Source organism: Danio rerio, chromosome 4 (assembly GCF_052040795.2).
Source record: "Danio rerio strain M-AB ecotype USA chromosome 4, GRCz13ab, whole genome shotgun sequence".
In the NCBI taxonomy this organism is placed as follows: Eukaryota; Metazoa; Chordata; class Actinopteri; order Cypriniformes; family Danionidae; genus Danio; species Danio rerio.
The window spans coordinates 47,044,679-47,061,255 of NC_141024.2; the positions used below are offsets into that span (position 1 = coordinate 47,044,679).

The 16,577-nt window shown below is 37.6% G+C and overlaps 1 protein-coding gene and 1 long non-coding RNA gene across 3 annotated transcripts in view; one reads left to right on the forward strand and one right to left on the reverse strand.

Annotated features, from left to right (window-relative positions):
- Window positions 1-4,497, forward strand: part of LOC148682088 (uncharacterized) — a 21,669-nt gene extending 17,172 nt beyond the window's left edge. The window contains exons 2-3 of the long non-coding RNA XR_015942999.1: window positions 930-3,497; window positions 3,581-4,497. This is a non-coding gene — a long non-coding RNA (uncharacterized LOC148682088). The remainder of the gene's footprint in view (window positions 1-929; window positions 3,498-3,580) is intronic.
- On the reverse strand, window positions 943-16,175 carry LOC101886494 (uncharacterized). 2 transcript variants are annotated; one of them, XM_088650291.1, is made up of 4 exons: window positions 16,136-16,175; window positions 15,020-15,169; window positions 5,838-5,897; window positions 943-3,841 (listed from the first exon to the last, which is right to left on the reverse strand). In XM_088650291.1, the coding sequence occupies exon 4, from the start codon at window positions 3,675-3,677 to the stop codon at window positions 1,962-1,964; it is 1,716 nt and encodes a 571-aa protein (XP_088506417.1). In that variant the 5' UTR covers window positions 3,678-3,841; window positions 5,838-5,897; window positions 15,020-15,169; window positions 16,136-16,175; the 3' UTR covers window positions 943-1,961. The 2 variants fall into 2 exon arrangements, with proteins under 2 accessions (XP_088506417.1, XP_087104739.1); XM_087248613.2 differs by lacking the exon at window positions 5,838-5,897.
- Between the last annotated feature and the right edge of the window lie 402 nt (window positions 16,176-16,577).

Below are 16,577 nucleotides of genomic sequence, written 5' to 3' on the forward strand. Positions count from 1 at the left end.
ACTGACTCAGCGGAGGAGTCACTTGCTGGCCCACTACGTTGTAGGTCTGCCCGCTGGTCAGCCTGCGTTTTGGGTATAGGTGCCAGCTATGCGTGATCCCCACTAGGCAATCCCATATGCTTATTCCGCCACGGTTAAGTTCCCCCCCTGGGCGGACCAGTCTCTTCCCTCTCTGCTAACCACTCTTTGCTATGCTTACTCCCCCTTTTTAGGGCTAGTCCATATGTAAATTCTGCCATCTATCCCCCCCTTGAGTAACGGATGGCCTCCGCAGCGTCCTCCCTATCGGGATTGCACGCTTCCCAACGTACTGTCGTATTTCCTAGAATTATCTAGATGCTCACGACTTCCTAAAAAATATATCTAAATCCGTAAAACTTCTGTTGAAGTAGGATAAATTAGGGCCAGGGACACGTTGGAGGACCGCGCCTCCCATGATGTGAGTGCGTCACGCTTGCTTGACTATCTCCTCATCGGGGGCGTTGGTAAGGTGCAGTCATTATGGCGCTTTCCATACTTCTCCCATTCGTGGATTTCATCCACTTTATGGCACTGAAGTTCCCCAACCGAAGGGGAACGTTCGAGGTTACAGAAGTAACCCTTCGTTCCCCGAGGAGGGGAACGGAAGTGCCATACTCCGTCGCCATAATGACTGTCCCTTAGCTGTTTGAAAGTCTCTTCAGCTTAAAAGGATGGCGTTTGCTAGCTTCAGGTGTGCTTATATGCTGAGATAATTGCAGATGCCGCACACCTGCGCAAGCTTACGCTGCCAATTAATTTCATTCATTGGCCCGTTCAATACTCTCCAGACAAGCGGCTTCTGATCCGAATCCTCCCATTCGTGGATTTCATCCACTTTATGGCACTTCCGTTCCCCTCCTCGGGGAACGAAGGGTTACTTCTGTAACCTCGAACGACTCCTATAATAGTTTCTTCTTTGCTGTTTATTAGTCCTTTTTCTTTCAGATCTCTTGATGCCTCTGTTGACATTGTCGGATTTTAAGATCTATTTCGTCAAGTGACAGTTCGATTTGATAAACATTTCCACTTGGATCTTGGATATTATTCCCTTTGCTTCCTTCCGGGATTGAAAAAATCTGAATATTATTTCTACGGGAGCGTGCTTCTAGATATAACAGTTTCTCTTAATAGTTTTCTTCATGTCTTAATTTGTATGGTTTGACCAAGAATTTCTTTTATCTAAGCAACGTTCTCCAATTCTCCAACTCGCTTCCTCACTTCGTTGACCTTTTCTGCTGTTGCGTTTAGGTCCGTGATCAGGCCATCCGGTTTTTAATTGACTTCTTATTTAAAGTTACTTAGTTCTATTTTCACATCTTTTGCGAGAGAATCTTGGAAGGCGGTTAAATCAAATTTAATATCCATCTGGAATACTTTGATGTCTGTATGTATTGCTGGAATGCTAGCTTACAGGCTATCAGCTATCCCGTCTGTCTCTGATTTTTCATCTGTTGATTTCTAGTTTTTTTTTTAGGTTTCAATGGTTGTTTTGTCCAAGCCTTTTTGTTTTTGTCCCCCTCCATGTTATTTAAACATGGTTTAGGTTATCATATATGATGTAAAAAAAGGATTAATACCAGTGTGTATGGGAGCGCTCTTTCTATTCTGCTACACCTGTTGATGCCATACCGGAAACCATCCCATGTCTTAAGCTTCCCCAAATTTGTGAAACTCTGTACACACTGATCATGTCTATGGTTTACCTCCAGTGTGAATCCTCTCATGTGTTTTCAGGGTTTGTGAGTGAGTAAACCTCTTACTGCACTGTGAACACTTGTAGGTTTTTTTTACCCAGTGTGAATTCTCTGGTGCCGTTTCAAATCTTCAGCTGTAATAAAAGTCTTCTTACACTTCAAGCACATATACGCTCTCACACCAGTGTGGATCTTCATGTGTTTATTAAGGGATGATGGTCGGCTGAAACTCTTTCCACACTGAGTTTAAGTAAATGGTTTCTCTCCAGTGTGGATCCTCATGTGGTGATTAAGGTGTGATGATTGGTTGAAACTCTTCCCACACTGAGTGCATGTGAATGGTTTCTCTCCAGTGTGGATCCTCATGTGTTTATTAAGGGATGATGATTGGCTGAAACTCATCTCACACTTAGGGCATGTGAATGGTTTCTCTCCGGTGTGGATCATCATGTGTTCATTAAGGGACGATGATTTCCTGAAACTCTTCCCACACTTAGGGCATGTGAATGGTTTCTCTCCAGTGTGGATCATCATGTGTTGATTAAGGGATGATGATTGGATGAAACTCTTCCCACACTGAGTGCATTTGAATGGTTTCTCTCCAGTGTGGATCATGATGTGTTGATTAAGGTGTGATGATTGGCTGAAACTCTTCCCACACTGAGTGCATTTGAATGGTTTCTCTCCAGTGTGGATCATCATGTGTAGATTAAGATTTGATGATTGGCGAAAACTTTTCCCACACTGAGTGCATGTGAATGGTTTTTCTCCAGTGTGGATCCTCATGTGTCTGTAAAGCGATGATAAGATGCTGAAACTCTTTCTACACTGAGAGCATGTGAATGGTTTCTCTCCAGTGTGGATCATCATGTGTCGAATAAGGTGTGATAATCGGCTGAAACTCTTCCCACACTGATTGCATGTGAATGGTTTCTCTCCAGTGTGGATCATCATGTGTCGATTAAGGTGTGATAATCGGCTGAAACTCTTCCCACACTGAGTGCATGTGAATGGTTTCTCTCCAGTGTGGATCCTCATGTGTTTATAAAGGGATGATGATTGGTGAAAACTCTTCCCACACTGAGTGCACGTTATTGGTTTCTCTCCAGTGTGGATCCTCATGTGTAGATTAAAGTTTGATGATTGGCTGAAACTCTTCCCACACTGAGTGCATGTGAATGGTTTCTCTCCAGTGTGGATCCTCATGTGTCTATAAAGGGATGATGATTGGCGAAAACTCTTCCCACACTGAGTGCACGTTATTGGTTTCTCTCCAGTGTGGATCCTTATGTGTTGATTAAGATGTGATGAGCGGTTGAAACTCTTCCCACACTGAGTGCAAGTAAATGGTTTCTCTCCAGTGTGGGTCCTCATGTGTTTATTAAGTGATGATGCTTGGCGGAAACTCTTCCCACACTGAGTGCACGTAAATGGTTTCTCTCCAGTGTGGATCCTCATGTGTAGATTAAAGTTTGATGATTGGCTGAAACTCTTCCCACACTGAGTGCAAGTAAATGGTTTCTCTCCAGTGTGGGTCCTCATGTGTTTAGAAAGGGATGATGATTGGCGAAAACTCTTCCCACATAGAGTGCACGTTATTGGTTTCTCTCCAGTGTGGATCCTTATGTGTTGATCAAGGTTTGATGAGCGGTTAAAACTCTTCCCACACTGAGTGCAAGTAAATGGTTTCTCTCCAGTGTGGATCCTCATGTGGTGATTAAGGTGTGATGAGCGGTTGAAACTCCTCCCACACTGAGTGCAAATGAATGGTTTCTCTCCAGTGTGGATCCTCATGTGTTGTTTAAGGTATGATGAGCAGTTAAAACTTATTCCACACTGAGTGCATGTGAATGGTTTCTCTCCAGTGTGGATCCTCATGTGTTTATTAAGTGATGATGCTTGGCGGAAACTCTTTCCACACTGAGTGCACGTGAATGGTTTCTCTCCAGTGTGGATTATCATGTGAATCTTAAGTTTGCTTTTGCTTGCCAAAATCTTTCCACACTGAGTGCAGGTGAAACAATTCTTGTCTCTCCTTTTCAAAATACCATCAGTCTGTAAATGAGTTTTTTCCTCAATTTTGACATGATGTTCCTCCTCTTTCCTCTCATTCTCTTCAATTAGGTCTGAAATAAATAAATAAAAGATTAGTTTTCATCAAGTCTAAAAATCTCTCATCAAAAGCTGAAAAGTAAAAAGACACTGGAAACATTGGCTACACACACTTATTTTGATGCATGTTAAATGTAAAATAAAATCGGATCATATTTTGTTCAGTCATTAACATGTACACATTTAAGCAGATTCAATTCATCTTTATTTATCTACAGCTTTTACAATGTAAATTGTGTCATAGTCGCCTAACATAGAAGTCATTGTAAATTGAAACGCTTTCAGTCTAGTTTTCAGAGTTTCTTACATAATTGATCATAAAAGTAATTTTGGTCACATTAATACGACACAGATTTGAAAGGTGTAAATGGTGTGACGACCCTGGTATTCCAGTTTGGATGTGGCAGATCCTGTTAAGGTGCCATGGTAGCTCCCCAATTGGTTCAAAGCATATAAATGCGAGAGTGAGCTAGCTTCTGTAGGATAGTGTGGCTACTGGCCGTCCTTGCATCAAGACCATCTCTTTATTTTGGCAACCTTATGGTTTTGTTTGGCATTATTTATATGTGTAGTTAAAGTTAGTTATTTTCTTCATTTTCCCCTAGACATTTGTTTGTTTCTTGATTTGTTGTTTTATTAGTTGTGTATATTAAATAAGTTGCATATATAATTTTTTTGTTGTCTAAGCTCTTTTATGTTGCAACTCGAACAAGGGGGTCCAGTTAGATACATCCAGTTAGATCATTTTGTTCTCTTGATCTGGAATACCTTATGCTTCGGTGCCAACCACACTGGCCACCAAGAGAGGTCACAGCTGTTATAATTACAGATGTTTGCATCCACCCTCAAGCCAACACAGAGCAGGCGCTTAGGGAACTGAATGGGAGCATAAGCGAGCAGGAAACCACACACCCAGAGGCAGCATTTATTGTTACAGGGGACTTTAACAATGTCAATCTCAGGAAAATCACTCCAAAATACTATCACCATATCACCACAAACATGCATGGTGACCGAATTTTGGACCACTGCTATTCTCCGTTCCGGGAAGCCAACAAATCCCTCCCCCGCCCACCGCTAAGCAAATCAGATGACTCTTTTGTTCTGCTCTTGCCTGCTTACAGACAGAAACTGAAACCACCCACCCTCAAGACGTTTCAAAGCTGGACGGACCAATCGAGTTCCATACTTCAAGAATGTTTTGATCATGTGGACTGGGAGATGTTCCGTGCAGCTTCTGATGACGACATTAAAGTTTACTCAAGACACCGTTACATGCTTCATCAGAAAGTGTATAGAAGACATGGTCCCAACAAATACTGTTCGTATCTACCCCAACCCAAAACCATGGATTGATGGCAAAGTTCGAACAGCCCTATCAGTGTGAACCTCTGCCTATAAATCCAGAAATGCTGAGGAACAAAAACAAGCAAACTACAACCTCAGGTAAACTATCAAAGCAGCAAAACATCAATACAGAGGTACAAGGTAGAGGGGAGGAGTATGTGGCAGGGACTTAATTACATCATAAACTTTAAAAGTAACAAACCCGCCACTGTAAACATTTCTGCATCTCTCCTGGACGAGCTCAACTTGTTCTACACCTGCTTTAAAGCCCAGGACAGCACCTACACACTGTGCGCTCCCGCAGCCGATACCAAAACCGCCAGCACACTCTGTTTCTGTAGCAGACGTAACGAGATCTTTCCGGAACATCCGGAAAGCTACGGCCCAGATGGCATCCCTGGACGTGTACTTAAAGCATGCGCACACCAGCTAGCGGGGGTTTTCACGGACATCGTTAACCTCTCGCTCTCTCGGTCTGTGGTTCCCACATGCTTTAAGACAGCTACTATTGTGCCCATACCGAAATAATCTAAAACCACATGCTTAAATGACTGGTGTCCAGTTGCTCTGACACCCATCTTCAGCAAGTGCTTTGAGAAGCTGTTTAAAAAGCACATCTGCTCTGTACTGCCTGCTCACACTGACCCTCTGCAATTTGCTTACAGGAATAATCGCTCCACTGATGTTGCAATTGCTTTCACCTTGCACACTGCTCTGTCTCACCTGGAAAACAAAAACACATATGTGAGAATGCTGTTTGTGGACTACAGCTCAGTATTCAACACTATAGTGCCTGCCAAACTAGGGGTGAAGCTCCAAGCTCTGGGTCTACACAGCTCTATGTGCATCTAGATCCTGGACTTCCTGTCAAGCAGACGCCAGGTGGTCAGAATGAACAACATGACCTGATCCACACTGATGATCCACAGAGCTGTGTTCTCAGTCCACTCCTGTACTCCCTGTACACACGCGACTGTACAGCCAAACACAGCTCCAACGTCATCGTTAAATTTGCTGATGACAGTGGTGGGCCTAATCACAGATAATGATGAGATGGCCTACAGAGAGGAGGTTTACACTCTGACTCAGTGGTGTGAGGAAAACCACCTCTCACTCAACATCAGCAAAACCAAGGAGCTGGGAGAAGAGAGAACACACCCCCATCACCATCAACGGGACACCAGTGGAGAGAGTCAGCGCTTTCAAGTTTCTTGGAGTACACATTGCTGAGGATTTGACATGGACTGCTCACAGCATGTTAAAAATTATTTTTCAATCAAGTTCTCTTACATAGAAAAAGTAAATTAAATGGCTACTAGGGATGCTCATTTCGGTTAATGTTGCTAACAGACAACCGCCGCTCATTAATCGGTTATTAACGGTTAACTGGTCAGATTACTATTAATTTTATATTAAACAAATTGACGTGTCAATTTTGTGTCCGACACATTAAATATTGCATTTTAAAATACTGATTTATTTTTATATGTTAGCATATTAATAACAGAACAGAACAACAGAGCATCTTCACGCACCTCCAGTGTTTAGCACAGAAGAGCAGAATAATCTAAATAAAATAAATAGGACTGCCCTAAATTATTTTCATTTAAATAATTAATTTATATTACAAAACGAAAATACTGACTGATTCTTTTTAACAACCGGCATAGGCTGTTTTTTTCCAATCATGTTTTTTCTTCCGTCAAATAAAAATAGCAGACTTCCTCAAATTGCCCGCTCCACGGAAAATATGCATTTATTTAATGCCCCGCTGTTATTATTATAATCACAAAACCTTTTACATTTTAATAGAAATCATTATTTTAAAGAATATGTCCTGATGGTTTCCTCTCTCTCCCTCGCGGGTCAAGTACGCGTGCTGCGTGATGAAAAGACAACAACGCGCGATTATGTAGACTTTTTGTAAACAGTTTTGTTGTTTAAATATGATATTGCATTAATGTGCATACATGCTTTATAAGCCAAAAACAAGGCGCATCTCACTGCCTTTATGTTGACAAGGAAAAAAGAAGAGAAGAAGCGCGGTCCTCTTATGAAATGACTGAATCAGCTGGGTATCGATTGTGCATAAGTGTTGCTGTCTGTGTTGTTACAATTGTAATATTTAATAATATTGTGATATACAGGATTTGTACATTCATACAGCTCTGGATAACTTAAAACAGCTATTAGACCTTCAGAGCAGCATTATGCGTCCTGAAGTAAAGCGAAACGGCTATAACCTCCAGCAAGATAAAGTGATTATATACAGTCATATACCTTTATCTCTAAATAAAGTATAACTATAGAAACTGTGTTCATCTTAACTGAAAGCTTCGTCCTGTTTCCTGGCCTCATGCATCGCGCTGTCAGTCAGCACGTAACGTTAACTCTCAAAGGTTCAAACAGAAAGCGCACAGCATGGTTACAGACAAGTTTCCTCTGCAGAGTAGTCGGGGCATCTGGTGAACGCCCATCCCTCTCTGCGCAGCCACATTAACAACAATGCTTTGACAGCACTGGCAATGTTTCTGCCGTTGTCTGTTGTCAAGAGGGGTTAAGTTGGTTTTGTTTTTGATATTCCTGACACATTCAGACAGTCCCTTACTAAGAGCTCTGTGCGAGCTCTCCCGGTTAAACGCTAATTGCGAGGGCTTAAACGGAGCAGTGCTCATAATGTCGAGCGGAAAAAAAAGTGTTTCCTCACGTTCTTCTTCAACTAGCTCAACTTTTGCAGGCACGCGTGACGTTATTGGAAAGGTACGGGGTGTGTCGCGATTCTCCCTTATCACACCGCGACACAGGATCGTAGATCTGAGTGTCGCGATTTCGATTTTATATCGTGTATCGTCACAGCCCTAATGTGTAGCATGCACTGCACTTTAACCAATACATACCTAAAACAATACTGCCTACAACTATGGGTACACATATTCATTATACATATTGCTGTCAACAATTATAATGCTGCCAAATTATTTTGTACTATCTGTATTTTGCACAGTCGTTATATTTGCACTGTCTGTATTTTGTACTGTGTAGAGCCAGCACCTAAGCTTTTCCCTCATCATAGCACAAGTGCTGCTGATGATGTGACAATAAAAGTGATTTGATATTCATGGCCATTTTTTCTTCATTGGCCTTTATTATAGCATAATAATATATATATTATAGCATAATAATATATATATATATATATATATATATATATATATTATAGCCATGACAGCATATAATCATGCAAGATACTTCTAAAAGATACACTAAACCTCGAGAAGACTCCTTTTCTGGACCAGGCACACCACACTCTATGCAGCAAAACAGTGGATGACAAGGAACCGCCAAGCGCCTTCGTGATTAAATGCCACTACTTTTCCGAAAAAGAGGATATTTTGAAGAAAGCCACTAAAATAAAGACAACAGTACACTGGGCTGTGAATGACAATACAAATGTTAATGTCGCTCTCCGGTTAACTTTTAAATAACCACTATAGCACATGTTGGTTGTTGTTATTTCTAGTTCCCAAGTATATTTTGTCAGTAATGAGGTCGTTTTGTCGTAAAACATCAAGCGCTGTTCAAATGGTTTTGTTTTATACGTGAGGTCCCACATGGTCAGCTAGCTAAGAGTGTAAGTAGGTGGAAGTGTGTGTAAGTTTACACCAAGGTTTCAATCTTGTGTTGTTTCGTGTTTATAAAAGTGTATGTGCGATCACACCTTTTTTTTTCCTTTTTTTTTCTTTCCTCTCTCTCCCCCACACATCCCCCTACATACAAAACCCACAGATACCTTTCGGGTGCTTCGGATGCTTCTGATAAATGTTTTCAACAGCCCATAAAATGGGTGGAGTAAAGACAAACTTTACCAGTTGGAATGTGCGGAGGCTAAATCACCCAGTGAAACGAAACAATTAAAATCAGTTCAAATCTGATATTGTATATTTACAGGAGACACATCTGTTGAAAAATGACTATTCTAAACTTAATAGAGGAGGCTATACACAAATATATTATTCAAACTTCAATAGCAAAAGTAGGGTCGTTGCTGTACTCATACATAAGAATGTACAGTTTGTCATTGAGTCAAATGTGCTGGATAAAAATGGCAGATACATAATAATCCAAACTTTTAACATGTCTGTGGTTCTGGCCTATGTGTATGCTCCTAATTGGGACAATGTACAAATTTTCAGTGATTGATTTTCAATTTTGCCTAGTCTTGACACACACAATTTAATTTTAGGAGGCGAACCTCCTGAATTTTATTCACCTGTGCATCAAACCTATTCCAGGATTGACCATTTTCTCCTGGACAAGCAGTTACGTCCCTTACGCCCCATTCACAAGGGGCATCAGAGTCAACGCTTCCCGTTCACTTTGAATGGGTGACGTCAGGCGTTGCCAAACTGCATTGTGGATTCGTCGACGCTGTTCAGAGGCATTGTTCGCTGCAAAAGTTGGGACTTGATCAACTTTTCAAGCGGCGATGGAAGCATCAGCCAACAGATCGCTGTATGCAAATACATCAGCTCAGACTGTGGCCTATTGCTGACTAAATTCATTGGCTAACGCTGCTAGGACGATCACGTCAGCCCCAACTTCAGACACGCCCTCTGTCAAGCGTTGATGCTGAAGCCCCATGTGAATGGGGCATTAATTTCAGCAGTAGAGTATGGTAGTATTGTTATTTCGGACCATTGTCCAGTCTCTCTAAAGCTATGTTTTCAGGCAATGGAATCCTCCAACATACATGGCGGTTTAACTCAAGACTCTAGGCAGACGACGATTTTGTAAAAGTTATTGATGCTTAAATTTATTTCTTCCTTGAGATAAACGAATCCCCAGAGATAAGTTTGAGCATCCTATGGTATACTCTGAAAGCATTTATAAAAGCACAGATTATTTAATATTAAGCTAGCGCAAATAAAAGAATGTCAAAACGGCTAACTAAATAATACAATTGATCAGCTACACTCAACATCACCTTCCGAAGAGCTCCATTAGAAAAGACTCCTTCTGCAAGCGCAATAAGACTCCCTGACAAGTGAAAATGCAGAGGATCTCCACATAAGATCACGCTAGATTCATTATGAACATGGTGAACGAGCTGCCAGGTTATTGTGTTACCAACTGAAACAATCCTCAGCAGCTGGTTTTATAGCAGCAGTTAGTAAGGAAGACGGCAGTATTATTACTGATTAACAGGGAATTAATGATCAATTTAAACACTTTTATAAAACCCTTTGCATCTCTGAGGTAAACGAAATTGGACGTATTGAGAGCTTTAATTATTTAGAATTACCATACCTTTGTGATTCAGATCAGTTGGCATTAGAATGAAATATAACACCTTCTGAAATTGAAAATGCAATTAAAAAAATTGAAAACCGGAAAAGCACCAGGCCCTTGGTGGCTTGATGGCTTCCGGCCGAGTTTTATAAGAAGTTTACTGCCAAGCTACCACCACTGTTGTGCAAGGTATTTGATGAAGCTCTTGTTTTGGAGACAATTTGTTCAGGTACTTACAAGTCCATAGTTTCGAAAAAAAACACTTCTCTCCTTCACTGAACCAACCATAAGCATGTTGGATAGATGAATTGGTAAATATGGACTCATATCAAAGGGGTATGATGTCCATGTTGTATGAAGTGGTCTAAAGAACTGCCTCCCCTTGCCTAAATTGTATAAAACAAAAATGGGAAGACAGACTGGGACTAGAAATATCAGATACAGCCTGGCAATATGCCATAGAACTGGTACACTCATCCCCTGCATTTATTAGACATGGTCTTCTTCAGTTTAAGGTGCTTCTTAGGCTTCACCTATCTAGGAGCAAGCTGGCAAAAATGTATCCAGGGTCAGATTCATCTTGCCCCAGATGTGGTTTGGAGCCAGCAGATCTGATGTTCTGGCGATGCCCTAGATTACATAAATTTTGGGCCAATATTTTTAGATCATTTTCATCTATATGTAATAGAGATCATTGCCTTTTCTTCTTTATTGGCCAGACACCTGATTCTCCTAAGATGGAAAAAACAAACCCACCATCCCACAAACATTGGATATTAGAATTGTTATCACATCTTAAACTCGAGCTCCTTAAGTACATCATCCGAGACTCTACAAAAAGGTTTTAGAGGTTTGGCAGCCTTTCCTCTCCTACATTGAATGCTCAGAGGTTATTATATCCTTGGTGAGAGTTTATCCTAATTTCCTAATTTATTTGATCTATTTTTATTAATTTATTTTTATTTTTCTCCCTTTTTCTATATGGGGTTTGAGTATGTCTGTAGCTATGCACCATGTTAATTTGTTGTTCAATATGTGTGTTGTAGAAAAATTGAAGACTTTTAAAAAAATCAATAAAATAGTTGAATAATAAGAATGCAAGCAGTACTAAAACAGTTTTAAGGAGAGTAATAATCCCATTAATCTAGTTACAGTACATGTCCCTGTCGAAGGTCTGTGAATTGTAGCTAGTTATTAATTAAAGAAGGACAAGACATTCTTGTACGTGACTTTGTTCTTTGTGTGACTGAAATGTAGGCAATTTATTTAAGTATACTTAGTACACTTTTCAGTAATGCACTATAAGTGCTCTATTTTCGCACACTAATTTTGTACCTAATGTACTAAAATATAGTATTAAGTATATGTTAAGATAAACTTAATACCATCTAAGTGCACTCAACTGTGCTATTTTGAGACACCCTGAAATTGAACTAAAATGTGCTTTTAACATACTAAATCTGTATTTTAAAAATATATATATTTAGTTACAACTAGAAATACACTTGAACCCTACTTTTAAACATTTAAATATATTTATGACTAATTTAAAGTATAATAGTAATATATTAAAAGAATATACAAATTATAAAATTGAATTATATACTATAAAATTATAGTATTAAAAGTATTTTGGGAAAATGTACTTCTACAATACATTACTAATAGATTTTCTATATTTTAACTTATTTTAAACTTAGGATTAGTATGTAAACAGTGTACTAAAAATCAACTAATGTTTAAAGCATTTAAAGCACACTTTTAAAAAACACATTAATAAAATTTATTTAAGTATTACTGGTATTTAGTATATACTTTTGTCAAGTGTACTAAAGTCCTACTGAAGTATAAACATACTTTTAATTAGTATATTTATAGTGTAAAACCATCAAACTTTTATTTTACACAAAAAAAAAACTATGCACTAAAAATTTGTTTGCGGGTATTTTAGTGTATTTTAATTGCATTTAATTACATATTTTTTTTCACCTGGGATTGCTTTGCTCAGGGTATAATAAGGAGTGGTAAGTGTTGATCTGGGAGAATGGCTTTTACTCTGCATCTCCCTCATTTCACTGTCTTTGTTGCTCAGCAGTGCATATGTTACAGCTAATTTCTTTATACAGTATGTTAGTTTGTTTCATTCTACTGTCTGTATATTCAAACATGTAACTTAATAAACAACTTTACTTGCTTTAAGCTTTGAGATTCTTTCTCTTTATCAATGATGATAACAACTTTGATGGAGTCTGATAAATAATGGATTTAAACACACCATCCTTCAATTGCTATCTGTTTCCGACTATTTGTTCAGAATAGCAGTGTAAGCTCCAAGCCTTACAGCTATGTTTCATTCCAAAAATGACATTTAAATTTCTTTGCAAAACTGGAATATCGCATAATAAATATGCAAATAAATCAGTGTTGTCGGGCGACGAGGAGGCACAGTAGGTGGTGCTGCCGCCTCACAGCAAGAAGGTTGCTGGTTCGAGCCTCGGCTGGGTCAGTTGGCATTTCTGTGTGGAGTTTGCATGTTCTCCCCGAGCTGGCGTGGGTTTTCTCTGGGTGCTCCGGTTTTCCCCACAAGATCAAAGACAGGCAGCATTACACTGTTTTAAGGATCTAAAAATGTATTCTTTAAAAAGCAAAAAGATTCCAATAGCGGCACCTGCTGGTACGTGAAGAATATGATCAATACTGACGAGCTCTACACTCAAATGTTTGCACATCATCAGCATGCTGTAATACAGTTCTTAAGCACCAAAAGTCTTTTTTAGACTAGTTTGTTGGCCAGTTGTAGTCAGTGCAATGCTAAACGTTATTGTTTCACTTTAATTTGTTTTGTCTCACATCGTCCCACAGCAACATTATATAGTTAAGAATACTGTACAATGTTTTATAATAATTATTTTAGTGTCTATTTCATTCAGCATATTTAAAGTTAGAGTCATCCACGTTTTCTGACATACTTTAAATCAGGGTTTCTACAGATAAATTTAAGTTAAATTTAAGACTTTTAAAGACATTTTTAAGACCATTATGAATGAAATTTTAGATTAAGGAATTTTTCAAATGGCCCAGAAGAAAAAGTTTTTTTATTTGTCCTATCAAAAAATATTTCATATTCAATATTTAATAATACAAAAATAAATCAATAATAATAATAATAACATTAAAATATTTTAGATATTTCTTAGTAAAAGATCTTAAATATTGTGTAAAAACACGAGAGCTCTACTTGGATCCACAATTTTTTTTTCCAAAATAAACTTTCTTTAAAATAAAAAAACAAGTGAACAAATGTTTTAAAAGTTTTAAAAACTATATTAAACTAAATCTATGCACAGCAATCTGTCCAGGTCGATGTCCTCAGCGGTCCTTACTATTATGATAAATAGAGTTAAAATGTCCTTTTTGAATAAAAAGTTAAAAGTTTTATTGAGATGGATTGTTGGTGATCGTAAGGGTTTTGACCAGATTGGGTAACAAAACATCAACAAAGGAAACTTAAGACTTGTTTAAAAAGATTTAAGACCTACAACACAATATTACAGTAAATTTAAGACTTTTTAAGGCCTAAAAGTTAGATTTTGGAATTTAAGACATTTTAAGACCCTGCAGAAACCCTGTTTAAACACAATAGCCCTGATAATTAGTTATTATAATGATGCAATTCTAACTCAGTTACTATCTGTGAGAACTAGTAACAACTACAAAAACAAGATTAAACCCCTAAAGAAGTTGATAAAAAAGGGAATTGTGATCAACGTGACATATGCAAATGGAAAGTACTAATCCAACACTATCACTGTAATAGCAGATACCTTCTATGAGAATACTGTAGGTCAAATATCGTCAGCTCAGTTAAACTTTTTAAATTGATTGTTATTATTTATTTTATATAGCGCCAGTGCTCAAGGACTCTACAAACAGTAGGAGAAGAACAGAATCAATATCCTTAAGAAGGTAGTGAAAATTGGAGACTAATAATACAGAAAATAATGACAAAATAAATTAGAACAAGTAACAAGAAAGAAACTCATTCCTGTCTTTCAATGAGAGCTTATGTGGATTAGGAGAACTAGGCAGCACATTATACAGGTAAAGTTGGTTTTATATTCACACATTCATTCATTTAGAAGTCTGTATTGTTTACCATGTTACTTTGAATATTCAATTACAATTAGCATTCAAGTATGACTTGAAAACAACATTAACAGTTTATTTGACTGTGAACAATGTTGTACTATGATAGTCATTGGCTACTAATATGATTTCGCTATTTAGAGTTTGCAAATAATACTTTTATGAAATTATATTATTAAGGGGAATGTCTGAATACCCAAATATAAAACCAACTTTACCTCTATCAGCACACTCAGGGCATAGAGGTAAAGTTGGTTTTATATTCGCACATTCAGACTTTCCCCTTAATAATATAATTTCATAACAGTATTATTTGCAAACTCTAAATAGCGAAATCATATTACAAGGGCTGCAATATGGATTTTATTTAGCATTCTTAATATTAAAAATATATCGGTATGAAAACCAACCTGTTTGTTCCTGCAGATCTTCCTGTTTGACTGTGAATGTTTCTTCAATCTTCACATCTTCACTCTCCTCTTTAATAAACGCCATCTTTATAACAGTGTGGAGATCAGTCGCTTCAGCAGGAGTTTTTCTCTGCGTTTGGACACTTTATCCTGTTTAAAATGGACAAAACAATACAAAATGTCCCGTTTAAAATAATAAAACAATGAACAGAAACAAAATAACTTCTTATATAGTCATTAAAAAAAATGAATCGGGTAATTCTGAGCAAGAAACAATATAAAAGTAAAGTTGGTTTAATATTCACACATTCTGACTTTCCCCTTAATAATATAATTTCAGAAAAGTATTATTTGCAAACTCTAAATAGCGAAATAATATTAGCAGCAAATGACTATCAAAGTACAACATTGTTCACAGTCAAATAAACAGTGTTAATGTTATTTTCAAGTCATATTTGCATGCTAATTCAGATCGAATATTCAAAGTAACATTATAAACAACATAGAGACTTCTAAATGAACGAATGTGCGAATATAAAATCAACTTTACCTCTATGATCAGAATTAGCATGCAAGTGTGACTTGAAAACAACATTAACACTGTTTATTTGACTGTGAACAATGTTGTACTTTGATAGTCATTGGCTGCTAATATGATTTCACTGTTTAGAGTTTGCAAATAATACTTTTATAAAACTATATTATCAAAGGGAAAGTCAGAATGTGCGACTATAAAACCAACTTTACCTCTATCTTTTCAACACTTGCTTCAACAGTTTGTTTATATGAGAGTGATTAACAAAAATAAATCAGGTAAGTCTAAACAAGAAACAAAAGCCACAAATGACCTGATAAAAACTATATTTTTTTAAATATATTCGACAATGTATACTTATACTGGAATGACATTATGCTATTTTAAAAAAATTAAACCTTCCTTAAAACACTTATTACACACATTTCTGTTCAAACAATTGCCCTCGTTTACTGTGATTAAAATAGTACTTCGTTGTATAAAGGATTAAAATAATAGTCAACAGCAGGTATATAATATCAGAAGAAAAACCTAAAACTTTAATCAATCGGTTTATATTTGTGTAAAGTTGTGAAACAAACCTTCCTCTGGTTGAACTGCAGCGCGGAAGCGGCGCAGCCTTGTGACGTCACACATCACGCCAAAATAAAAGTCTTTTTTGTTCAGCTTTTTTTTGCCACTCACTGTTGCATTGGGGACATGATAAATTTCTCCCTCGTTTTCCACCTCACTCAACATATCTGCTATCTCTTTCACATACACAGACATTCAGTATTGGCAGTTGATCAAAACTTTTAATCCAAACATTTTTACACAATTTTTAAAAACTTGTTTAATCCACTAAGTGTTTATTGTTGCGAAACGTTTACATCACAACACAGGGAACAATCAACATCGCAAGGCATATTTACTATTAAAATAAATAAAATAAATTAAAATTGTTACAACTGCAACAAGGAGCTGTACAAAAGATCTACATCAAAGGAAAAACAAAACATTGTTAAATGAAAAAAACAATAAATA